The sequence below is a fragment of the Daphnia pulicaria genome, chromosome 5 (genome assembly GCF_021234035.1).
Source record: "Daphnia pulicaria isolate SC F1-1A chromosome 5, SC_F0-13Bv2, whole genome shotgun sequence".
Classification (NCBI taxonomy): domain Eukaryota; kingdom Metazoa; phylum Arthropoda; class Branchiopoda; order Diplostraca; family Daphniidae; genus Daphnia; species Daphnia pulicaria.
The window spans coordinates 3,994,427-4,021,182 of record NC_060917.1 but is presented as its reverse complement, the minus strand read 5'-3'; the positions used below and the strand labels follow the sequence as shown (position 1 = coordinate 4,021,182).

The 26,756-nt window shown below is 44.5% G+C and overlaps 2 protein-coding genes across 3 annotated transcripts in view; one reads left to right on the top strand and one right to left on the bottom strand.

Moving 5' to 3' along the window:
• The first annotated feature begins 685 nt into the window (after positions 1-685).
• LOC124340822 (zinc finger MIZ domain-containing protein 2-like) lies at positions 686-26,189 on the top strand. Its single transcript, XM_046793527.1, has 14 exons — positions 686-2,180; positions 18,704-19,003; positions 19,614-19,737; positions 19,821-20,084; positions 20,148-20,336; positions 20,409-20,774; positions 20,836-21,106; positions 21,341-21,476; positions 21,612-21,822; positions 21,897-22,118; positions 22,294-22,436; positions 22,604-22,914; positions 22,989-23,587; positions 23,653-26,189. The coding sequence occupies exons 1-14, from the start codon at positions 2,167-2,169 to the stop codon at positions 23,839-23,841; spliced, it is 3,339 nt and encodes a 1,112-aa protein (XP_046649483.1). The 5' UTR covers positions 686-2,166; the 3' UTR covers positions 23,842-26,189.
• The window catches only part of LOC124341023 (QRFP-like peptide receptor), a 15,926-nt gene continuing 15,125 nt past the window's right edge, over positions 25,956-26,756 (bottom strand). For both annotated transcript variants that reach the window (XM_046793907.1, XM_046793909.1), the window contains exon 11: positions 25,956-26,722. In XM_046793907.1, coding sequence (XP_046649863.1) covers positions 26,445-26,722 — 278 coding nt within the window. In that variant the 3' untranslated portion in view covers positions 25,956-26,444. The remainder of the gene's footprint in view (positions 26,723-26,756) is intronic.

Genomic DNA, 26,756 nt, shown 5'->3' with positions numbered 1-26,756 from the left:
TCGCTTCGGGATTGGTGCAATCTGGTTATCCCTTTTTACGTAACAATCGATTTGTCGCTATACAGTGGGAAAATAATGGACTCGACAGTTCTTGCATTGGGGGGGAGAGATGACGAATTGACCGAAAAATTCCACTTTTTTCTTCTTCTTCTTCTCTCCTTTTATTTTCCGATTCTCTTTCATGTTCCGTTTGCTTGTTTTTTTCCCTCTCTTCTTGTTTCTGTGGTTTGAATTCGAAACATTAGACGCTTGTACACACAGAGCGAAGATTGGGAACTCCACCAAAACAGGAGGGGAGGCAAAGTATTGAATTGAAAGGAGAGACGAATGAAAAGAAAAGAATAAAAGAACGGAACGAAAGAAAAAAGAGAGAATGGAGAAAAATATTATAAATATAGGAGTCCCCCTGGCGTCACCCGCTGGAAGCTTCGTGTATGGGTGATGATACCACCACCCCACTTGCACGATGGTGGTGGTGGGGGAGAAGAGAGCACGTAGACCCCCCCCCCCCCATCCCGACGGTTCTTTTTTTCTCCTCTCCCCACCCCTAGTTGAATCTCCACCCACCCCACCTCTTTGCTCTTCCCTCACTTTTCGGTGGGTCTGTGTGTGTGTGTGTGTGTGTGTGTGGCGGCCAAAAAAGCAGAAGGAATGTTCCACGCTTCGGTCAGAATGCCTGTAGCGCACGACCGGGCAGCACGTCTCTGAGAACCCGTCCCGTGTAATTTTTTTAAATTCTTATTTCATCTTCTCAAAATAAAGAAAAATACAAAAGTTAAAATTTGTAATTTTGTGTGTGTGTGAACGAATTTTGCACAAAACTATTATCGAATCAAGACATTTTTTCGGGACGAAATTCAAGAAAAGTGTGTAAGAGAAGAAAACTCAATTAGTGACTTGCACGCGCTCCAGTGTTGTTGTGTGGGACAGTGTTGTTGTTTAGTGTGTTATATATACCGGACAACAATTCGTTAAAGACGACAAAGTGATTTGGAGCCAGTGATTGGCCAACATCGATTAAATGTGCCAAGTTCAAAATCCCAACGAGGACTATATTAGCATTATTTTTGGCGCGCAGATTTAAAAATTTTGCGGAGAGACACACTCACAGAGAGAGAAACCTCGCGTCTTTTGTTTTGTTCGATGCCCGCCAATTTGAATTGCAAATCGATTGGGATGAACGCAATCACTGCGGTCGTCTTTTGTCCTTCTTTTGTCTTTTGAAAGAACCGCCGAAAAATTCCGTTGGTTCAGCCGGACAAACACAAGAAGAAGAAGATCCTTTTTCGTTGATGTCGCCGTTGGCCGCCCGGCGATTTCGACGTTGTTGATGCGATCGCTGACGCGTGAAAACGACAAGAAAAGATCTCCAGCCACGCCAGCATTCCTCCAACACACATCACAAGAACCTTTTCTCTAGAAAAAGAATCAATCCGACAGAGAAATATTTTCAGTGGGCCACCGAAAGAAATAAACAAATATAATCAAACGAAACAACAAACAACAACTTTCCTGTATTACCACACACACAGCTCCAGTCTTGGAAAAAAAGCTGTCGGCGAATAGAGTGAAGAAATGAACGCGACCATCAGCTGTCTTGTTGATCTGGCAGAAGTGGCCGGCGTGGACAGCCGTGGATTAGCATTATCGTGAACTCTGTGGCAACGGCGCGTGAAACACACACACGAACGACTATAGCTAAAAGAGAAAGAAAGGTGTGTGCTGTTGTGTGCAAACAAGTGAATCTAACAGTGTGCCCCGGCTGTGTGTGTGTCTCTGTGTGCGTGCGTGTGTGTTGTTGTTTCTCTCTGTGTGTTATGTGTGCGCAGTGCGTCCAGGAAAGGACAGACAGACAAACTGAACTGACGGTGAAAAAGGAAATAATAATAACGTCATCGACGACCTGAGTGTACCATCCAAGAAACACAGGTGGAAACAAAAAGAAAAGAGAGTCTATAGCATAGCGGCCATCGTCAGTGACTAAACGGATTATATTAACTTTGGTGCATTTATTGGTCACGCGGCTACATCCGCCCAGTGAGCCCGAGAGCAGCACCAGCACCGGCCTTTACGTCACAACCGTGGAGTTTGTGTGTGTGTGCCGTGTGTTGAACAGCAGCTGATTCAACTGGAAAACCATTTCGAGAGACTCTCTCCTTTCCCGTCATGTTTGGGTCAAGGTAAGATCCGCTTTTATAATCACCTGGCTATTAGATCTATCGGGACCCACACAGTACACTGGGTCCCAGGTGAAAAACTTTCATTGCGTCTCCCAATCGACAGGAAATTCGATAGAACATTTTTGTTTGTTGCAAGTCTCATAATAATTTTAAAAAGAAAAAATAGCTGATTGTGTGTGTGTGGCGCAATCAAGCGTCTATTTTTTGTCAAGTGGCATTTCGTTTGTTTTCGGGTAGAGACCCTGGGCCACACACGATCGACTCCTGATAACTCTGCCGCCTTGATATCATTTGAAAACCGCCGTTCGTGTCAGCCTGTTTTTGTTGTTTAGGGGTCTGAGTGGGAAAACGAGTTCCATTTTCTGTTGAATTTTTACTTTGACGTTCACAATTTCTGATTGTTGGCTGGATCCATCCGGACTCGACCACCTTATTTTGACGTGTCGCTGCATTTTCCTTTGTTTCCCCCCCCCCCCTTCATTTTTATATGGAGTCGTACACACGACACGATAGTCTACATTTCGCGTGAAGCTCGGGCCATTGCCGTGAATTAATGAGAGAATAATAGTCAGAGCTAGAGAGAGAAAAAAGAAAGAAGAGGCGTGTAATTATTGACATCCGCCTCGCCCGTTCCCCGTCAATCCACACACCGGCAGCCAGTAGTAGTAAGTAGCTTAGGAAAATCTCGGGCGAATAAATAAAAACAACAACCCAAAAGTGAAGAAGAAGAAGAAACGAATAAAAAGACACGCAAACACGAAAAGAGGAACCAAAAGGAGAAATTTGATTGAGGGAAAAAACAAAAACTGACTAGACAAAGTGGGACAACAACCGACAACAACAACATCTCGTATTGGATAAGCCGAAAAACAAGATTACGGGAGAGCCCACAAATATTTTGAAAAATTAAATTGTGTATTTTAACTTCTATTAATAGAAAAAAAAACATGAAAACAAATTTTAATTTTTACGTCATGATGGAATAGTCGAAAAAAAAAAGGCTCAATTGTCTACCAAAGAAAAAGTAGGTAGTACAGTGTGTGTATAGGGCCATTGTCGCCCGGCACTGGAAATCCGAGGAGATCCCATTCCGGTCGGAATAAAAAAGAAAGAAACTGGGAGGAGCTGACATCAAAAACCAGTTGAAAGGAGCCAGCCAAAAGGAACAGGGTTCCCGAGTTTCTTCTTAGCTTCAACGTCTAGGGGAGACCAGGAATGAGGTGATGGGTGGGTTGCAATTGCTATAAGGAGGGCGGCCCTATAACACAAGGAATTTGATTTTTATATTTTCTCTCCCGTTTCTTCTTTCTTTCTTTTTCACTTGTCATACGAGATCTGCGTCGTTACACGTTGTCATGCTCCCCTTTAAAACTCCCCCCCTGGGCTGGAACTTTGCATTTACAAATCCTCCTCCTCCACCCATAGAAAATAATAAACGGACGCGTTAAATGCGGTCGCCATTTGATACTCTTACCTGGTGAGGACAGGTGAGCTGCTCATCAAACGTCACACACACACAACAAAGACGAGCTGTTGTTGTTGTTGTGTACGTCAGTTGTTTTTTCCTCTTAAAAAAAAAAACTTTGTCCAAGTTGTCCGGGACCGACCGTAGATGTCGGGCGATTCGTTCACAAAAAAAAGTGGGTGGTTGGGTGGTGGTATAGAAATGCACGAAAGGCGAAAAAGAAGATGATGATGGGAGAGAGAAAGAGAGAGAGAAAAATACAAGGGAGAGGTTGAGCGCAGCCGTCACCGTTTCGGTCACGAATTCACGTCGCGCACTCACACACACGCAAACTCAACGTGTGTGTGAGTGAGTGTTTTTGTTGTTGTGTGTCGACCGGCGCTGATGGGGCGCCCATCATAGGAGCTCTAAGAGAGAACAAGAAAGGAGAGACTCAATGGCGTCGTCTGTTTTCGATATGGAATCTCTTTTTCTCTCTTATATAATAATATTAAAAATCAGCTGATTTGATTTTTAATACGAATAGATAGAGATTATTTTTTGAAAATAATAATTAAGTCTTGTCGTGATGTTTTTATTTTTATTTTATTTCCGATTTGAACTGACATTCAACAAAACGGGTCCTGTGGCTCAATACCGTTACTGATTCCGTAATGTCCGGGCACTCGTTTTCTCCTCTTGCTAGGGCCACAACAACAACAACATCACGCATATAATATACACACACGCCATGGCGGACATTATTTCGCTGTGTATTTTCCGCAGCGTTAACCGTTTTCCATCGGCCATTTTTGATTTGATTTACCGTTTTCGTACCTGTTAGCTCTTTCAGTTATTTCTGGATTTCGTTTACTTTTTTTCATACACACACGTCAGTTTACTAGAGCAAAAACGTCAGAAATGTGTTTATTTGTTTGTAGTATTCCTTGTAAAATGATTTGCGCTTCCGCGGGAAAATACGACGCAACACATTTATCGTGTGGGCCTTTTTTTCAAAAATATCCGGAGATGGGGGTCAGACTTTGATTACATTTCCCCTCCATTTTTTTTTTAAATCTATTTATTAAAAATAATAAAAACGAATCCCGAAAAAGCAAAACAAAATCTCCACCAGTAATTACCACGTCCTCTTCCTCCCACCCCCGCCCTCCATTTGCGTTCGAGTCGTTTTTCTTTTTCTTGTTTTGAGGTTGAACAATTTTTCTTTTCTTTGCGAGCGTCCAGCGGAGCGTTTCAATGGGAAAACCGCCGAGACGTTTAGTCACCCCACACGTCTATCCGAACGAACTGACGCTGTGTATATAAAAATACACCTTATAGCAGCAGCAGCAGCAGCGCGGGAGAGTTGAAGAGAGAAAAGATAGGACGGATGATGGGTTGGCAGATACGTAGAGAAAAAGATAGGCAAGCAAAAAATAAAAAAGCCCAACTGCTAAAACCAGGCCAAACAACAAGAAAAAGAGAAGTGGAGCTTTACGGACGGTGAGTGAAGAGAGAAAGGTTCATTGCTCCCCTTTATTTTCTTCCCTTCTTCTTTTATACAAACGGCGACGTGCTGCACGGACTTTCACGAAATTTTTTTTTCTTCGGGAGAAGGGGGGGGGGCTGTTCTCTTTTTCATTTCTTCCTTCCTTCACGTTTTGTTTCATTTCCTCTCTCTCTCTCTCTCTCGACTTGTTTTTTGTTGAGATTCTAGACAAAATTTCCAAACGGGAATTTTTTCTTATTTCGACGCCAGCGAACGAAATGATTCATCCGACGCGAGCCCTCGAGGCGTCCGTCTTCAACTTTTTTATTTTTCGCATCTTAAAAGAAAAACTCACGACGTCTGAACTAGCGGACGTAGACAGGGCAGACAACACGGTGTGCTACACGCGCAGCGATCCGTGTGTGTTTTCCCTCCGGTTTGTTTTCCATCATCATCCATCGTCCGCTTTTGTAACGAGATCCGCGCGCCGGCATATCAGCTCCTCCTCGTGCGCCCAGGTGCCCCACACACACAAGGAAACGGGGAGTGGGAAATCATGGAGAAATCAAAAAGAAGAAGAAGAAGGCAGGCCATGAACAACACGATCTATGACATCATCAACCAACGCGCACCGCAACCAAAAAATATTATTCTTTAAAAAACCAAAGAGTCCATCAAGTTCATTCGACGGGGCTGGGCCCTTTTTTTTTTGTCTTTTTGGGGCTGGGCTGACCTGTCCGATGAGAATTTTTGGTTGGCCTTTTTCCCAACACGACTGGCGGTCTCCCGCTTTCTAGGAAAAACAACCAAAAAATTCACGAAAATTTCCGTTTTTGAAATAATTCAAATTTCCCGCTGAAAATAAAAAAAATTTAACATTTCATTTGAACGATAAATAAATATCGAGTCGATAGATTTTCTGGTCTCCACGGTGAAATAAATAAAAAAAGGACGATCGGTTTGTTCAACACTCTTGCGCGATAATCTATTTTGGTTGTTTGGTGCGTATACATAAAAGAGCGCCGATTGATCGATCGCTCTCCCTCCTATCAAACAGGTTCTTCTTCTCTCTTGTTCCCAAGTTTCACGTCATCACAGTCATCCGTTGACTTTCTCGTTTTCCGACGTGGTTGTTGTACAACAACAACTCGTTAGTCACCTCAATCAACCGCCTTTTATTTTTGACGTCCACCCTCTCCCCAGAGTAAAATTTCCAAACGAATTTAAAATTAATCCCGCTACTATTCATTATTTTTGGTCTGGGTATTATTTTATTGTTTAGTCATTTCCCTTGTTGGTTGTGTCGTCGTCGCCCATCCGGCGACGTGACGTCACCGAGCGTCAAACGTACAACAACAACAAGATGCGACGTAACTTAGACGAGGCGCTTGTGTGATAGGTGACGTGCGGTAACTAAGAAGCCAACAACCCAACGAGAGAAAAGGAGGCCGTTATCTTGCCGACCTGCTCGGCACGGAGAGAGAAACTCTCTCACGCAACTTCTTCTTTTTTTATTTTTTTTTGAATAAAAGAAAAAAAGAAAAACTTTTTTTTTTCTTCTCTTCTTTTCCTGGGTGGATACACGGACGTTTTTGTTGTGGCAACGGGCAATGTGTTGTGTGTGTGTGTTTGCTGGGCAGCCGTCAACCCAACGGTGACGACCTCGCACCGTTCATAGGTTATTAGAACTTTCTATATGAGCGGGCGGGATGGCCGCCGGCAGCGGCGGCGGTGGCGTATCACGGAATAATGTTAAGTACAACTCGCATACGAACCAAGTGGCGGAATCAATAAAATACCACCACCGACGCCGACGTTGGATTAGTCTCAGACATAGAACGTAGACTAGGCGCGCTCGAGAGTCAATTCGTATATATGTAGATATTATACATAACCCGACCGGAATCAACTGTTCAAAAAAAAAAGAGAGGGGGGAGAATTTATGTATAACAAGCGGCTGACCTTATTCCGTCCGGAAGTTGTCGTTGTCATAACGGAGAGAGGCATATCCGTCATCATCTTTAGAGTTACAAAGAAGAAAGACACGCGAAAGCAGCATTTAATATAATCTTCTTGTTTTTCTCTTTTCAAATAAAGGAAATAGAAGAAGAACGATTGAGGGGGTCGGGTGGTGGGGCGGCGGTTAAAAGATCGCGATGGAATTTTCACGCCGAACGTGAACCGCTGCTGTTGTGTGGTCATTTGAACCTTTTCTCTCTCTGCTTTCCCTTTTTTTTTCTTTTTCTTTTCTTTTTTTTGTTGTTTCCCCTTGTGTATGAACGTTGAGACATCTTGCCCTTCTACTCCCGCGGGCGTCAAGTGCGACGTGCTGGCGTCATCGATCCAAAAAGGGAAAACCCAACCCAGTCCCGCCCGCGTTTGCTTTCGGCTTTGGACGATATGAGATGCACACAAAGACACACAAGCGCAAAATTGTGTGTCTGTCGCTGGACAGTCCCGGGGACAGTTGAAGGGAGAAAGGGGGATGGAAACAGCCAAGAATCACGCGGGAACAATTGGGGCGTCGCGCTTGTTTGAAGTATATCAAGCGGGTTGGGTGGGTGGGTGGTTGAGAGAAGGTCCGCCCAGCATCTCTATGTATATTCCACGCATAGTTTCCTTTTTCTTTCTCTCTCTGTGTGTGTGACTGCTGCTGCTGTGTGGCATCCGCACTGGATGAAGACGTCGTCTCCCTCATCCACTCCAGCGAGTAGATTCTCCCTTCCCTTTTTGCCACACATGTCCTTCCGCCTCCGCCCCTCTCTCTCTCTCAACTGTCATCATGCATATTTGATTTGAATTGTTGTACTGGAATACGAATACAGTGGCCGACGACAATGGACGTCGTCCAGCTTTTGGGCTGCTGCTATGCTGCTGGTTATTCCGGCCGGGGCAATAAGAAGTGGCCAACGGCCGTGTGAGGTCCGGGCTCTTTATGTCGGGAGTGAAGAGCAGAGCAGAGCAGCCGGAGGAGTCGGCAACTATTTGATCGATAGCGTCGTGACAGAAGGAGAGAGAGAGAGAGAGAGACGAGTATAACGCGCCTGGGATGAAACCCCCAGCTCACCGGAATATAACGATCGTGTCTGTGTGGTTGTCTCTTGTCTTTCTTTTCTTTTTCTTTTTTCTTTTCTTATTTTTCATAACCGACGCCACCGTGACACACGGTCGTATCTTGCCAGCGGTTATCTGCTGGTAAGTCTCGAATATGTTGCGAGTCCATCAAATTTATTTTCCCTCAAAAAAATCAAAAAGAAAATAAAGAAGATGAAGAGAATGTAAATCAAGTCGTCGTTTATTATTCGGTTGTTGTTGTTGTTGTTGCGAGAGTGGAGCACGCCGTGTGTGTGTGTGTCGTCCCGAACGGAGCCGCAAGGTCGCGTCTACCACCACCACCACCCCAGACGCGGTTGATTCTTTTTCCTCCCCTTGGATGGCCTCCTCCTCCTCCGCTTCTGGCGCTCTTCTTCTTCTTCTTTCTCTCTCGTTTAGTTGCTAGGTCCGATGAAATCGATGTGTCCCTGCGTGAGTGTGTGTACACACACTCTTCTCTTCTCTTTTTCTTTTATTTTTCGTTCCTTTTTTTTCTTTTATTTTCTTCTTTTCTTTTTTTGTCCCGCAACTGCTTCGCCTTTACCGCGACCTCTCCGTGGAAACGACCCACGCGCTCACAACCACTCACAACATTCAATATATCCCCCCCCCCCCACCCTAACCACCCACCACCCTATATAGCCTGGCCCCCTTTTTTTGTTCCCCGTTTCCTTATGGACTGGCACCCCCGTCTGCTATCTGGTCGACAATGAACGACGACGCTGGTGCTCCCATTCCCACCGACGCCGCCCCCCCCCCTCAAAACCCCACTAGCTATACCACCACCAGGCGCTCCCCCCCCCCCTTTTTTTTCCCGCTGTGTTCGTCTGCTCCGGTGATGCAGCAGCCCGCCGCCCTCCATCAAAAGGAAAAAAAAAAAATAGAATAAAATAAAAAGTACAACCAGAAGAAAAAAAGACGACGACGTCAGACGTCGCGGGAGCGCACGCCATCTTGGCTGCCGCATCATCAAGGGAGAAAAGAAAAAAAAAAGTCGGCTCGTCTTCGTGAAAGAAATCAATAAGAAAGGAGGAGGGGATGGATAAAAAAAAAGTTGGCAACATTGTTGCGTGCCGTATCGAATGACTGTATATATACGCCGCCGTATGGTAACGCACATTCCCGCACACGGAACCCTCCTTCCCAGTTAAACAAGTTCCTGTTTTGTTTTGGATTGCGCCAGCGCCATGGCGGCAAATTTGAACCGGGAAAAAACTGGAAATTTTATTTTGAAAAGAAGAAAAAGATTCAGGTCTGACCCGTATGGAAAGAAAAATGAAATGATGATGGCTTAAAGCCGGATATAGTCTCTCTCTAGCGAAAAAGAACATCAAACAAACGCAAACACCTGGGTCGTGAATATATTAGGGCTAACCGCTACGCGCGCACAACTCGCTCGCACCCATCATACATAATAATATGATTGGTATTTTTTTGGTATTTTATTATTTTCTTCTTCTTTCCTTGAAATGAAAACAAGGAACCAAAAAGGACATTGTACGTTTCTGGCCCTCACGTGTGTGGAAGAAACTTTTTTAAAAATAAATAAAAAAGAAAAAGAAGAAAAAGGTAGGGACGAACGAACGAAAGGTGAAGAGAAAAAAAGAATTCCTGAGATACTTGTCGATCCTATGGGGTTTTTTCTTTCTTTCTGTTGGTCTCCATCTGAATGTGTTAAACTTGTGATGGAGAGAAAGAAAGAAAGAAGATGATGAAGATGGAGGTTTTTTTCTTCTCGAAAATGTTTACATTCGAAATAAGAAAGGAAAGAGAAAAAATAGAAGGGAGGACCGCACGACGGGAGTCGAGGAATTCTCTCTCCCGCCGACCCGCGGCCGAGGGGTTAGACATAGTATAGCCTATGCACATGCATAACATCCCAACCTTTACGTTATATTATGTGAAGGTCTGAACTCTCTTTCTTTTCTATTCTTCTTCTTTTTAAAATAAGAAAATGTTGTGATTTTTCTGTTCGCCCCTCGAACGAAATGGGAAATTTATTCGTTGAGAGATGAAGAACATGAACGAAGCGACAAGAAAAAATATTTTTGGGGGGGTTCGGGATGAGAATAGGGCGCCTTTGCCTCGTCTATTATGTCGGGTAGTACTAGTCAATCTGGTGCGGGAGTTGCGGGAGCTTCTCGCATCATCCCTGGCGAAAGAAAATGAGGGGAAAAAAAGTCGAGTTGCCGGGTGAGAGAAGAGGAGGAGGAATCGGCGGGTATTGATCTGCGCCTCGGTCGACCCCAAAGTCAGCGCAGATGGACATCATAACCTTCTCTCTCTCTCTCTCTCCCCTTCATCTCTCTACTCTCCTCTCTATTTGGCTTTAGTGCTCTATATTTATATTACATAGAACTATAGAAGAGAGCTAGAGAGTAGATAGATAGAGTGTAGAACCCCACCCATCCATCCGACGGACCCATTTTCTCCCTCTGTTGTGTGTGTGTGTTTGTCCCCCCTCCTCCTCTTGTGTGTGTTGGTCTCTGGCAATTGATCAGCGGCAATAATGAACCGCCCATCAACCCCCCTCTTGCGCGCCTCCTTTTCTCATCTCACGGAGCTACACGCGAGAGCATAAGCTGCCGCCTCCCAATCCCCCCCCCCACCCATTTTCTCCCGGTGTCTCTCAATAGCTCCCGACCGATCGATACCGAAAAACACATCACCTCTCTCTCTCTCTCTCCCATACACACACACACACACACACTCGATATAATATAGAGGCTCCTCCTCCTACTGCTCTCAGTTAACTCTCTCTCTCTCTCTGATTAACTCTCACTCTATTGTATACATGTATACTTTTAGTCGATTTAAAAAGGGGGGAAATATCGCGCGCCTTTTGTTTTTCTTGGACCCGCCCATCTCCGGTCAGGACTAATTAATACCATCAAGATTGATCCATCGATCTTGTTCATCAATGTCGCCCACCCCACCCTTCTTCTTTTTCTTTTTCTTCTTTTTCTTCGCCTTGGTGTTTGGCCTCTCGGTGTCGCAGGAATAAAAGAAATCTCTTTTCTCCTTCTTTTACTGGGAAGTAGAAAAAGCTGCCCAGGGATTAGAGGGACAGGAAGATCCCGCGTGACTTGCAGACGGGGGGAAAGAAAAAAAGTGAAGTCTATTCTCTCATCAAGAGGAGCAGCGGCCACATCAGGAGCCGAATGAAAAAAAAGGAAAAAGAAAAACAGGAGGCCCGCCCATTTTAGCCCAGATTCTCCCCCACCACCATGTCCCCCACCCACTTTGCACGCACTTTGCGTCCAGGGTCTTCCCTATCGTTTGCCATTGGTCTTTTCACCGTGCGACTAAAGCGCCGTACTGTACACTACACTAGTGTACATATATATATATTTATATGCTTGTTTCTCCTTCTCTCTGTGTGTGTGTTTGTCGGGAGTCCGCGGGATTGATCCACCAGTTTCAATGTTCTCCCCCTCCTCCATCCCCCCCCCCCCTGGGCTGTCCTCAAAGAGAGAGAGAGAAAAGGGATACACAAGTCTTTTGTGTGTGTATATATATGTGGAGTAAGTAGCATAGTGTAGTAGTAGTGTACGTGTGACGCAGTCTCTTTATTGATTCGGCGCAAGGAGAGAAAAAGGGCAGTGGGTGGGTGGCCCAGGAGGTGGGTATACAGCGGGATTGATATACACACACATCGGGATATATAGGGCGCCGCTGTGTGGGAGGCAACCCGTCCTATAATATAATATCTAACGTCATATCAAATACAATAGCTTCTAGACAACAGCCGTGCGGCCGCGTGGTGTATGTGGCGCCCACTGCACTGCACACGACCGCCGCTTTTATTTGGCTCAATCTCAGCTCCCCCCCAGTTGTCAACGCTCGTTTCCTTCTTTTTCTCTCAGACTATTGGGCGACACACACGGAGATAAGAGTCCTGGACGACGCTCTTTATTATGATCAAGAGAATAGACCGAGGGGGTGAGAGTGTTACGGCGCATTGATGAAACGGAGCAAACAAGAGTAGGCTCACGCCAACAACAACAATGCGCAGTCAGTTATTGCATAACTCTCGAGTATTTTTATTTTTCAAAAAATAAAACAAATTTAGTCGTCGTCTTGGCTCTTGTCGTTTAGCGTATCGTCGAGTGACGTCAGCCTCATAACCGGATAAAAGAAGAAAACTCCCGTAAAAGGAATAAAGGAAAAAAAAAAAAATATGTAAAAGAATATTAAAGAATGAAGTGGAGATGGTAGTAAGGGGGGAGGCCGCCGCTCAGCAGCATCCAATATGTACCCTCCAAAACAACCGGAGCCAGCTCGGATGCCACCATCTTTTTTTTATTTTAAATATTTTTTTTTTATTCCTCAATGTCAGAGTGAAGTTCGCCTGCGAGTTCGACCCTGAAAAGAACAAAACAGGGAGGGAACGGGTGGGGCGGCAGTGGGTGGGTTTAATCTCAAACGGCGCTCCATAGATACGAACGAGAAGAGAGTCAATTCAGTTTTTTCTTCTAGAGAAAAGTTTTTATTTTTTTTTGTGTTCAACCAAACTTCTGGGAATATAATCTCGGAGAACAAGGACGAACACGTAAGAAAAAGAGAGAGAGACGATGAGCATTGAATAAGAATGTAACCAAAAAGATATGAATCCATTCCGCTTGTATTTTCGTTTGATTAAAACCAAAAGAAAAATTTAAAAATTTCGTCATTTCTTTTGAATTTTGACAAGTTGGGAAGGTAGGGGTGGGGGGACTTCCTGGCCTTTTCACGGTGCAGTTTTTTCTCCTTCTTCTTCAAAAGATTCTCATTCCGCACCGGCTATGCTGGCGATGCCGTAGGAAAAATAAATAAACTCCGGGAGGAAAAAAGAAGAAGAAATAAAAAGAAATGAATATCAGTTGGAATAAAAGGAGAGAGAGAGAGAGACGGACTGTGTAGAGATAAGGTGAGAAGACCTTGAGCCCGTGCCAAAATGTTTAAATGCAAGGCGGACGCGGGACTGCTGCTGCGGACGGACGGCCGGCTCTCTCTCCCCCTATTCAAACACACGATTGAGCCTTTAGCTCCTCCTCCTATTGTATGGTATTTCACCTAGGACCTTTAAATATTTTAAATAAAGTGAGTAGCAGCTATAGTCTGTAGAGTTTTTATGGACTCTGGGCCGGCCTCCAAACTCACTTCACAAGATAGAAGAAGAAAAACAAAATATAGTTTCAGGTGTTTTTTTTAATTTTATTTTTACGTCACTGAGATTTCTGATGGTAGTTGTTGGCCCTTTCTCTTATTTCGCCTTTCGGGGTTCTATATTTACCATTCTGCATTTCTCCGAGTTTTTCTGCTCTGATTTTTTTCTTTTTTGTACTTTTTTTTTATTTTATTTTTTCTCACTTTTTTTTTACTTGGCTTCCTGCGATATTATTTATGACCCGCCCAGATAAAACCGAGCCAGAATCTACTTTTTTTTTTTTTTTTTTCAACCCCCCAACAACAAAAAAATATTTTTTTTAGCGGAATAAAATAGAAAAGGTGGTCAGTGCGCGGGCGCGGAGAAGGTGTTATATAAGGGCCCGTCCTAATTTGGTTGGTACGTGCGGTGGCGCGCTTTTTCAAATCAAAATTCCAGCCGAGTTCATCTAGACGAAAGAGTTAGACATTAGAGAAATCAAATGTAACCGCGCTCACACACACACAACACACACACATATATACACCAAGTAGAAACGAGCCTTATAAAGACACAGGCAACTCGCCCCCGTCTGTCTGCGTTCCTCTTCTCTGCGGGGCGAGGGCAGCGCCACCGTCGCCCAGCATCTACATACAACAACGCAGCAATTCTCGAAATATAGAAACAAGAAAAGAAGAAAAATCAACAAGTTGCTTCTTCTTCTTCTTCTTCTTATCCGCCAGACATTTCTTTTTCTCTCCGCCTTTTTCTCTTCCGAGAAAAAATATGTATTATTATTATTATTGTAGGTAGAGATACACAGACAAGGATGGAGGCCAGCAGTACTCTACTAGATACTTACTTTATATGTATATTATATATACACACACACACAGACACACACACAGACAGACACACTGCGGTGGTTTGTGTTCTTGACCGCTGCTGTTGTGATGACACGATAAGAACTCGGCTTCCTTCTCTCTCTTTCACACACACACACTGGTATCGCTCCCGGCTGTTTTCCTATTCCTTTCTTTCACGTTCCATCGTTCGTTCGTTCGTTTTTTTGACGTTTTTTTTTTTCTTTTCAAAGGAATGAAAATGTGTGTGTATGTATATTAAAAAAATACCTACCTGCAGGTCCTTAATAGGAACTCTTCTTTCTCTCTCTCTCTCTTGTGGCTACACGCGTATAATTTTTCGACTTTCATGGAAGAAAGAAGAAGAAGAAACCGTGAAAGAGAAGAAAAGCCCAGAAAAAAAAAACGAAAAATTAAGCAGCAACACACAGCCTTAATGTCATCGTTTACTCTCGAGTGAACACGGACGTTCAAAGCCCATCAGCTTTTTTAATTTTTTCGCCTCTCTTGTTCTATTACCTGTAATGTATCCACCGCGATCCTGCGGTGTCCATTACACCCGCTATAAAACATTCGTCGACGCATTTCCACCTTTTCACCGCGATGAAATTTCCCCATAATTATTAATAGCCTGGACTTTTTTTGTTGTTGAATTAATTTTATAATTTGATTATATCTCAAAATGTCTCATTTTGGGTGTGGCGACTCTGGGAAAATGAGCAAAGAGATGTCGGTGAGGTACGCCGGTGAGCGCCGATATGGAAATGATGACTTTCTCAATCACGCTGATAGATGGACTCGAGTGAGAGGCAATCGAACGATTGAGGCGGTTAGTGGCGGTAGCCTATCGGTTCTATATCGAAATGGAGGGCGAGTTTGCGTTGGCAGCTGATTGCTAATCTTTCAACTCTTTCTCTTTTTTATTTTTAAATTTTTCGTTGGTGGAAATTCATTAGCCGTTCGTAGCCTCGTATCGAGGTCGAACCTTTTTTTATCAGTTGAAAAATAACGAAATGAACTGCGCGCAACCAGTAGCGAACGATATCATTTTTTTTTTTTCTATCTCCTTATGAAATTGAATTTCTTTTTTTAAGTTTCATCAACTGCCCAGTCGCCGCTGATGGACTGGTTAGATAATAATCCGTGAAAATATACTCACGACGTTTCTCTTTTTTTTTTCTTCACGTCTCCGATCTGCACGCAAACGGCAGAGAAAATCACGAAATAATAACGTAACGTCGCTTAATGAATTTCAAATATTGCGTCATCGATATTCTACATCAATAAAATTTATATATTCATTTTTGTGTGTAACAGAACGCGGTTTTTATTTTCTTTTCAAGGTGTCGTCACATGTCCGTTTCTTTCGATTTCGATTGTGTTATTCATTTTATTTGGTATGCATTTAGCATCGGCACAGGTGCGTAACGGTCAGCCGGGAAAAACCTTTCTCTCAAAAACATTCAATCCGACTCTGCTCCCACCTGTCCATACATCCACTCAAGGTTGTACCACCTCCCTTCCACCCGAAAAATAATAATAACAAAAAAAGTAAATCCGCTACTTGTTACATACGTACAAAAGCATATCAATACAATGTCGATATCGCAATTTATTCGTGTAGCCGTTGGTTTTGCCATTGAATCCGGGCGCAATCAGCCTGACTGGCTTCTGTTATAACAATCATATCCGTCTCTACGCTGGCTCACTAATAAAATATATCGTTTCCCCATTTCTCATTGGGGGAGGAGGGCTGGCCGAAAATGTTTTTTCTTTAGAGAAATCCTTGAACTCAATACAAGACCGTATTAAATTCAAATCCAATCGAGGACTATGGGCAGATAGACGCGGTGGCTGTATATTACGTCGAGTTGATTTGCGTGAATGATCTCCCGTCCTTCCTCTTTCTTTTTTTATTTTTTTGCACGGCACTTTACGTTGATGCAAACATTGGGCGATAGTCTTTTGTTTGCTCTTTTCTCGCCCTCGTCATGGCCGTCGCTGAAAGGGAGAAATTTCGACATTGGCGCAGGGACGCACAAAATGGGCGAAAAACCAAAGAAAATAAAATAAAAGGCGAGAGAGTACACAGGGACACGAATAAACCTCAAGACAATCACGAAACATTTTTCAATTTCGACACATTCCTCCGTGTTGTTGTTGTGCGTAGCTACTATTGTACCCGCGTGCGCTGTTCTTTCGTCATTCTGAGCGCTGCTGGTAAAATTCGCCCGTTGTGTATTTACTTACTGATTCGTCAAATGCTCGTTTGTCCCATTTGTGCCACTCTCTCTCTTTCTCGATTTATCTTTTGGCGTGCGCACTGCGCGTACATATACATACGCACGGACTTTTTTTAATCTTTTTCTCTTCGCCTCGGCTCGTTGCCTCACCGCCGCCGAGCGATGACGGTCGTATCCTTTAAAGAAACTCGGCGGAGAAATCCAAGGAAAAACAAATAAAAACCCCCGTCACCTTTTTCTTATTTTATTTTTTAACACAAAACAGGGCGGGGTTTCTCTCTCAATTTTATTTTTTTTTAAGGAAAATAGAAATAATGAATGGGTCAGTGGGTTTCCATAGAGTCCTTATTACCAACGGTTATTAGGTGATGGAGGTCACCTACTATAAAAATAGTTAATTCCTCTTGGGTTGGTAAATTGGGGTCATCACTTGCGTACGTCACACCGGGAGCCATTTTTTCGCGTTGATAATATAACTGGCGTCGAGTTCTTATTCAATATCAGAAAAAAATAAAAAAAAATAAAAATGAAATTCCCTTACGTCTAGCGCTCACCATCAATAAAAAGCCGAGGCCCATCCATCGTGTAGCGCAGCGTTGATCCATGGTCTAGCCCCTCTTTGTTCTTCCATCAGCAGCGAGTCAGCAAGTCTTCAAGGATGTGTGTGTGTGTGTGTGTCTTGTTAAGCAAGCTGCAGCCCATCGTCTTATATATATATTTTTTTTCCCTTAAAAGGTGGAAAGAAGAGACAAAGAATTGAGAGAAAAACACAGTGGGGAGAAAAGAATATAGAAAGAAAACAATAAAGAAAAGAAAAAGACAATGTCGCAAGCGGATGGAAAAAAGGGAAAAAAAAAACAACCTTATACCCATCTTTTCTCCACACACACACACACTCACAGGACCCACATCTAATGTAGAGTATAAAAGAAGAGGGAAATAAAAATAACGAGAAAGAAAGAAGAAGCGAGTCGCATGCGTGACGGGAAAGCCAACGCGATATGTGTAGATTCTGTACACAGCGTAATAACCTTATCCGAAAAAGCCTCCAAATGTTTTTGTCTTTTGTGTGTTTTATGGCTCTCTCTCTCTCTCTCAGTGTCTTTCTCTCTCCACTCTTGTTGCTTTATATTATTCTGACTCGTATCCTTTGGTCGAAAGATTTCGCGGGAGAGGCTGGCGCGCGTGCAGCCGCCCGTGACCTGACCACCCCGTTCGTTCGTTCCCTTTTTATACGAGTAATCTATAGTCGAGCTAGAAGAGTGTGCGTATTGCTGCTGTACCTCTTGTCTGAAATGCGGAGGAAACTCAAAGCCTCTACTGCCAGTAGTCTATCTGTTACCTCTCTTCTCAGCTATCATTTTGGCGCAAATTGGTTGGCTCCTTGTCGGCCCTCAGTCCTTCTCCTAAGAGGCAGCGTATCGTCAGGATTATACCAGTTACTGGCAAGACGTAGACAAAGGTTACAAGGGCCGCCGTCGGCCACCGGGGAGAAACCAAACTTAAATAAATCTATTTACAATAAAGAGAAAATAAGAAAAGAAAGAAAATGTATAGATCCGGTCGGCGGCCAAAAAAGGATCTCCGGCCGGATATATTCTTTCGTATTTAATTACACCGAACCAAAAAAAAAGTTCATCTCAAATTACCCCGAAACAACAAAAACAACAACAACAATTCGAGTCGAATGAAATAAATATATATTTTCATCGCTCGTTATCCGCCGGAAGAAAAAGATAACAAACCCCCCCCCAAAAGAAAAAAAGGGGGAGGGTCTAGTTAGCGCTACAGTGTACAGTATATATGTAAAAAAGGGGAAAAAAAAGTTATTTCTTTTTATTTGTTTGACTCTTTCTCTTTTTGTTCGATATCAATTTCTACCTGTAGCTACACAAGTCCGTGGGGCCGGTGGGGTCTCGCAAGGTTGAATTTGAATGGCCTTTATATATGTTGATTGTGCGTATGTGCGGCTGTGTGTACACAGCAGCGCTGCTGGCCCTGCCGTCTGTACATGCGCCACGTACGTACGTTGGTGTATTAGTAGGTACACACACACACAGCTTCGTGCGAGCGTCTGTTTTTGTCTGTGTGTGTCGCAATTCCAAGGTTCCAGTGAAATAAAATTAAAAAAAAAAAACGCGTTGTCTAACGATGTCCTTTTTTTTCTCTATTTCTATTTCTCCTTTTTCATTTGATTGAATGCCGTTTCCTCCATTGCGATCGGCCGGGCCCTTTTTTCGATGGATGGTGTATACGCCAACAGTAGTGAGTGGTCGTCGACGGGAGGCGGGGCCCAACAGCAGCAGCAGCAGATACAGCAACAACAACAACAACAGCAGCTGTCGGTAGTAACGGGAGCGTCCAGTTGGGGCGCGAGCGGGTCGACCGGCGGATCAGCATCGGCGCCGTCCTCTTTCGGACAGTCGGACAATTCGTCCGTCGCGAACGGCTACCACCATCCGCACCACCAGCAGCAGCAGCAGCAGTCACACCAGTCCTCCTCCTCCTCTTCTGCCAAGAATTCCTCGACAGCCGCATCGTTCCGGACCAATATGGCAGCCAGGTGAGACACAAACTTTACCAAGAGGACGACACACCAAAACTCCCCCTATCCAACCCCCCCCCCCCCCCCTATATGTCATAACTCCGAGCCTGACAAACCCTTATAACAACTCCCGTCCCAATTCCTGGCCAATAGTAGCCCCTTATAATACTGATCCACACATGTTCCATTCATGGGGCTACTGCAGCGCTCTCCTGGATGCCGTCTGCTGGGCGGCCCATTCAAGCCCCCCACCACCCCTCCCCCCTCATTTTCCCCTCCTAACCAACGCAGATGTTTCGTTATAGAGGGGAGCTAGAGCAAGGAAAAACACAAAAAAAAATAACACACACACTCACACAGCCGCCGACCTCTTCAGCTGGTTCCTGTGCGTGTGTGTGTGTGTGTCACTGTCGTCGTCGTAGCCCCGGCTCAATACCTATCCGACTGTGACAGCGAACAGTTGTGTGTGTGTGTGTGTGTGTGTGTGTGTCGTTTTCTACATTTTCTTTTCCTCGACTAAATTATTTTATCCTTAATTTTTCTGTGCGCTTGGTTTTCTGGATGGTTGTTGGCGTCGATTGCCGTCACCGTGTTGTTCTCCTCTCTGTGGGTCATCGGGCAACAACAGTTATCAAGGTGGAATGGGTACGCCGACGCCCGGAGTGACTCCGCCGGATGCAGTCACCTCAGTCGGAGTCGTCGGTCTCCAACAGCAACAGCACAACGAGCGCAACGATCTCAGTTACAATCAGGTATTCAAAAAGTCCCCGCCAAAATTTTGTTAAAAAACATATTTTCTTGGGTGGTTGTACAACATGTTTTCTTGCTTTTGAAGATGGGCGGCATGGGCCAGCAAGGCTTTAATGGCGTCAACCAGTACGGCATGATGCAGCAGCAGACGAGAGTGTCGAACGGCCAAGGCAACTTTGGCCCGGTGATGAGCAGCGGGATGATGGGGCCCGTCATGAACAACATGGGGGCCACCGGTAACAACCCAGGAGTGGGTGGTGGCAACATGATGATGAGCAACGGAGCTGGACCTATTGGTGCCGCTGGTTTCCAGCAAAATGGAATGACCAAAATGTCATCCATGCAGCAGGTAAATTAAAACGCACTCGATTTAATTTGTCGAACGATTCTAATCTGCCGTTTAATTGAAAAGGACCCTTATGGCTCGGGACAGGCCGGCATGAACAGCCCCATGTATCGGGGCCGACACGCTCCCTATCCTAACGCTGCCCAGCACAGTTCGCAAAAGCGACATCAGCAGCAGCAGCAACAACAACAACAGCAACAACAACAGCAGCAGCAAATGAATAATTACGGACAGGCCATGTACGGTCCCGCTCAGGTAACTAGTCAATTCACGAAATTTAATTGTTTGTCTGGGATTTGTTGGATAACACCAAACTCTTCTATTCAGGGTGGTTACATGGGCATGAGACCGGGATTCGCTGCTGGACCTCAGCAACAGCAACAACAACCACAGAGCCAACAACAGTACCAGCCCATGCAGAACATGCAAAGCGGCGGCGGAGGAGGAGGAGGCTACCAGAATCCCAACGGTCCCGGCGTTCAAATGCAACGAGGAGGAGGTGGTGGGATGATGAACGGCGGCGCCAATCTCCGGCCCATGAACAACATGAACGGAATGAACATGAACATGGGGTACAACAACGGAACGACCGCCAGCGGGACCCAGTACGGCTACGGTAATGGCAACATGGTCAATCAACAGCAGCAGCAACAGCAGCAGCAACAACAACAACAGTATTACCCCTCCCAACAGGTGAGCATTACCACATTGGATGCCCAATTGAATAATAGAACTAAAACTTGATCTTTCACAGTCCATGATGATGCAAAACACATCACAACAACAGCAAATGCTTCAGCAGCAGCAACAACTCCAGCAACAACCCGCACAACTGCAGTTCCAGCAGCAGCAGCAACAGCAGCAGCAGCTCCAGCAGCAGCAGCAACAACCTCCAGTGGGCGCGGGATTCCAGCACAGTCCCATTCCCGGCAACCCGACGCCGCCATTGACGCCGGCCGCCAACCTACCCCCTTTCGCCAGTCCCAACAGCGACATCAAACCGACGCTGGCCCTGGGACAACCTAGTACGTCCAGTTGATTAAAAATTCAACGATAAGACTCATTAGCGTTCCAAATAGACCGTTGATTGACTTCCTTGCCCCCCAATGTCGAATTGTGACACGCAACAGCACCTGCTGGGGTGGAAAAAAACAAGAAAAGATACAAAGTGGATGATAAAATGTCTATAAAACTAGAAGAAGAAGAATTTTTGTCGACTGGCATTGAAATTCACGATTTTCGTTTGGTTTTTTTCATAGAAGACGATGAACTTCGATTGACTTTCCCTGTTCGAGACGGCATCCTGTTATCACCGTTCCGACTCGAACACAACTTGGCTGTCAGCAACCACGTATTCCAGCTGAAACCCACCGTCCATCAGACCATTATGTGGAGGTAAACCCCTCTTGAAGAACTGGTTTTCTTTTAGAATTTTCAACTAATCTCTTCTCTTTTTATTTATTTATTTATTTAACTCGTCTTCTTTCGTGGGGGTCGCGTACATCCTAACCGGAAAACGACACAAAACAGAAACGACCTGGAGCTGCAGTTAAAATGTTTTCATCACGAAGACAGAGCCATGAATACTAATTGGCCGGCCAGCGTCCAGGTGTCGGTCAACGCCACTCCACTCAACATCGACCGGGGAGAGAATAAAGCGGCCCACAAGCCCCTCTACCTCAAAGACGTTTGCCAAGTTGGACGCAACACCATCCAGATCACCGTGTCGGCCTGCTGTTGCGTAAGTTGGACTTGGAAAAATAATTGTCCGTTTTTTCTCGGTTTGTAATTGACCGTCTGATTTTTACAACGCAGTCGCACTTGTTCGTCCTTCAAGTCGTCCACCGGCCGAGCGTCCGCTCCGTTCTGCAAGGTCTTTACCGCAAGCGATTGCTGCCCGCTGACCTTTGCATCACCAAAATCAAACGCAATTTCAACAGCGTGGCGGCAGCGGCCGCGGCCAACGGCACCGTCTCTTCCACCAGCCCGACGGGCGTCAGTTGCGACGGCGATGGAGTTGAGCAAACAGCTATCAAGGTGATTTGAATGACAACTTGTCAAAATCCTCGACGTAGACCCGTCACATTTCCTCTCGATCTTGTATATATTTTTTTCTAAGTCCAACATTTTGGCTAAATGTCTTATGAGGATTTATTTATTTATTTATTTTTTGTACGTATGTTGTCACGATTCTTCTCCGACGGACAAACAGGTCTCATTAAAATGTCCGATCACCTTCAAGCGGATAGCTTTACCTGCCCGCGGCCACGAGTGCAAGCACATTCAGTGTTTCGATCTCGAGTCCTACCTGCAGATGAATTGTGATCGAGGCTCTTGGAAATGCCCAGTTTGCAAGTAAGTTATTCCCGTTGCTCAACTCTTCCTTGCCCGTCTTCTGGCTTGGCCTTGTTACAGGCAACCGAGATCAATGCCCGCATCATTTCTTTGATTCGATTCATCTTTTTTCTTTTTATGGAACGTGATTATTCATTTTTTCTATTTTCTTTTCTTTTTGCCCGTAGTAAAACGGCGCTGCTCGAGGGACTGGAGATCGACCAGTACTTGTGGGGCATTCTCAACACGCTGAGCTCCAACAGCAGCAGCGCCTCTGACGCCGAAGAGGTCACCATCGACTCGGCGGCCAATTGGCGGCCCGTCAACCAGAAGCTGATGAGCGCCAGCGTCAAAACGGAGGACGACGGTGGCCAGGAAACTTCATGTCACGGCTCGAAGAGAGCCAAAGTGATGTCACCGGGCAGCGTGACCTTACCCACCATGCCCAACTGGGATCTGGGCCAGTCCTTGTCCCCCTTCTGCCCACCTGACATGAACAGTAAGGACTTTGGTTCACCTCATTCCAGCAACTTTCTCTCAACTGTCGTTTGTTTATTTTTCTTTACCTTCCAGGTATAGCAAGTGGCTCGATGATGAACGGAATGACGGGCAGCAGCGGCAATAACAGCGCCGGCCAGATCATGACCAGCAACGCCATGGGATCTCCTTTCGACAACATCCTCAACGGCGGCGACTGGAACACGGTCGGCGGCAGTGGCAGTGGCAGTGGTCTGAGCGGCACCAACACGATGAGCGCCACGCAGAGCCAAGATCCTTTGAGCAATTTGATGGACTCGGTCAACTCCCTGGATCCGCTCAATTCCATGGGCAAATCTCTCAACGAACAGATGAACTCGCTGGTCAACAGCGCCTCGCTCAACAACGCGGGAATCCTCCTCGGCCCTGGATCGGGCAACAGCTTATCGTCCACGGGCAACAACAGCAACAGCACCAGCGCCCAGGGGAGCAGTCACCGGAGTTCACTTCACGCACCGCAAACGCCATCCAATATGTTGAACATGGGCCACCAGCAACAACAGCAGACCCAACAACAACAGCAACAGCAGGCGATACGGAACGACACCCTGGCTCAGCTGGATCTTTCATCCGATTTGAATTTCGATCCAGCGGCTGTCATCGATGGCGGTGGCGAGGGCCAGGAAGGTCTCAATGTAAGTTCAAATTAACTGGAAAATCAGACGTGGTTCTCTATAACAATTATTGTTCTCTTCCCCAGTTGTTGCCGGACAGTGTGGTGGACCCGATGGATTTACTTTCCTACCTGGACCCACCCGAACTGGCGACGCCTCCATCCAGCGGCGGAAGCAGCGTCGGCGGTAGCGGCAACAGTCTCAGCGGCCAACTCAGCGCCGGAAGTCTGTGCGTCAACAGCACCAACGACGACCTGCTGGCCTTGTTCGACTAACTTTCGATTGAGACTTGTATAGTCAACACATCGAGTGCGACGTTACATAAATAACCGCTATAAGAAAAAAGAAGAAGAAGAAAAAACCCAGTGATGAATTTTTTGTTTAATTCAAAAAAGAAAAGTTTTAATGTTTCCACATGCAGTTGAGTGTGAGTTAAATGTAACAAGACGTTTAAGTAGGTCACCGGCGAGGATCACATAAAGTCTCATCGACATTTCAATCAATTTTTGTACAAAAAAGGAAAAACGTTAAGCAAACAAACACACAAAAAAAAATTAAGGAGAAAAACAATGAAGCCAAAGAAGTTGTTTCCTCGTCCCAATATTATTACCCCCGCCTTGCAGTTGGGTTTAACCGACGTGAGCGAAAACAAACCAACAAAAAACAAAACAAAAAAAAATGGAAAACTATAAGAAGAAGATCGAAGAAACTTTTTTTGTAATACGGAGCGTACAAAACTCTTTTGTGTCTAAAAGAAAAATCAAGAAATATTTGCGTCGATAAAATTTAAAAATTCACATACGAAGCTTATCAAACTTAATCATCTCTGTTCAGGTGTTTATCCTTGTTTAGTTCTAGGAAATGTTTCCCTTATTTTTGGCCCATTTGGTGCCCCAGTTTTTTTTCGGGGGGCGAGTGTTTTTCTTTTATCTCTCTCTCTCTCTCATATTGCCCGTGTATAATGTAGAAAAGAGTCTATAGATTTCGTCCTCTTGGATTCCCCACCCCCAAAAAATGATATGCTTCAAGCAAACAAGAACGACAAAAAAAAATCAATTAAGAGACAAAATATGTTGTACAGAAAATTCAATCTCTTCTCTCTCTCTCTCTCTTGCTTCCCTCCTATACCCTTTCTCCGGTTCCTGTTGAAAGCAGAAGAGATAAAAAAAAAAAAGAAAAAAGGTACATTGATGCAAAAACATTATAGGGAGAAAAATTTGATTGCGTGCGTCTATCATACGTATATATAAATATTCCTTGATTTCATCAGTGACCCGATATGGAAATGTTGTATTTTTCGCTTCCCCATGTCTCTCTTTCTCTCTCTCTCTCTCACACTCTTTGTCTTTTTTTATTATTGAATTATATATTATGCGACCTGTACCGCTATGTCTACGAAGGCAAAAAAAAATTATTCCAACAAGACATAAAAGATACAAAAAAGAAATGGCGAAAACATAAAAAAAAAATTAACGAATACCAAGATACGAAAGAAAACAAAATCAGTTTTGGTTTTTGGGTTGATTTCCTTTATTTTTTCTTCTAAGTATGGCGTCGTTTTCGAATCTTTTTTATAATCGTTGATTATATCCGTGTGTAGGCTACATAACGGGTTTGTCGTGTGTGCGTGATCGCTAGACGAGGAGTCGCCATCCCGTCACTTCATTTGATGATGAAATAGCGAAAAAATCCAGCACGCAAACCTTAAAACAAAGAGGCAAGCTGAAAAAAGAAATCAATTGTAAAATAATAAGAAAGCTAATTGTTGCTTTTAATTGGTCGGAAACTGATGATTAGCTTTTTTTCTTTTGGGAAGGGAGGGGGGATATCTTTTCGATCCGTTTATTAAATGGTCGTCATATATTCTTGATTGTTTGTCGGGCGAGTGATGATGTGAAACTCTTCTTCCCTTAACCCTCCCTTATTTGTAAAATAAAAAACTTTTTTTTTTCACTCGAACAGACAACACGAGGCTGTAACGTTATACGGAGATTTTTTTAATCAGTCTCAGTAAAAATAAAAAAGGGGAAAACAAAATAATAAACACTCCGTTCACGAAAACACACAGCAGACTTGTTGACGCATTGTCTCGTCGTTACACGCCACTCCCTCATTTGTCTGCCGGTTAAAATCGATCCCTTATCAATCTTTTATACCGCGTCTCTCCCCCTCCCCTGAACGCAATTGTTTGTACTGTGTTTTGTACATCATCTTAATATCAAAAGAAGCAGCAAAGCAAGCAAAAAAAAAAATGAAAATCACAAAAAACAAATGAATCGAAAGAAGAGAGACAGAACAGTCTGCGCTCTGATGTTTTTATAAGAAAAAGAAGAAAACCAAATTTACATATGATAATATTCCTCGTCCTCTGTTGGTTTTGATTTCATTGGTCCTCGTCTGTTACATATAATATATATATCCAATATTCTATGCAGTGTCTCTTACGTTCCTCGTCAACTTCTGCTCCTTTTTTGATCATATGTGACCCCGATTTTCGCGCTGTCTCCTCTCGCTCTTTTCTCTCACTCTCTCCTCCTCCTTGTTCTCGTTTTGAATTTTTCATTTTGTACAAAAGGTTTTGAAAGAAGCATTTGCATCGCCAAATATATAACACAGCACTGAAGTTCTTTTTCTCCCCCGCAAGTCTATAAATAACCCGCCTCTTTTTCTCTTTTATTTGTCATTTGAATATTCACCCGGCAGCTTCAATGCTGCTGCTGATGTGTATTCAATGTTGTACACATAAGCTACGTATACACACAGAACAGTGGGGGATTGTGAAAGGTTCACCGGAGTTTATTTATAAAAACATCTGAAGCGCTGGGAACCAAATTCAACTCAGGTATTGTTATCTTTTCGCACGTTTTGTTTGTATTATTTAGCCCAGGAAATCTTGGCGGCGACGGTGACTGGCAGTTCGCGATCGATTGGCCCTGGAGGCGGAGAACCGGAGCTCACGGTCCGGTACTTCGCAAGTGGGAATTCCGGATTCGGCTGGATGTGCCGTGTGATGTTCCAATTGGACAACTCCGGACATTGCAGGTGGTGGATGGATGGCGGCCGCCGAAGTCATCGGTAAATGACACCTCATCGAGGACGTTGCCACTGTGGTTGAAATGCGGACGCTCAGCCGGTTCCGCTGCTGGGCGCTAATAGCTAAAATATATCATTTGAAAATTTTGAACAAGAA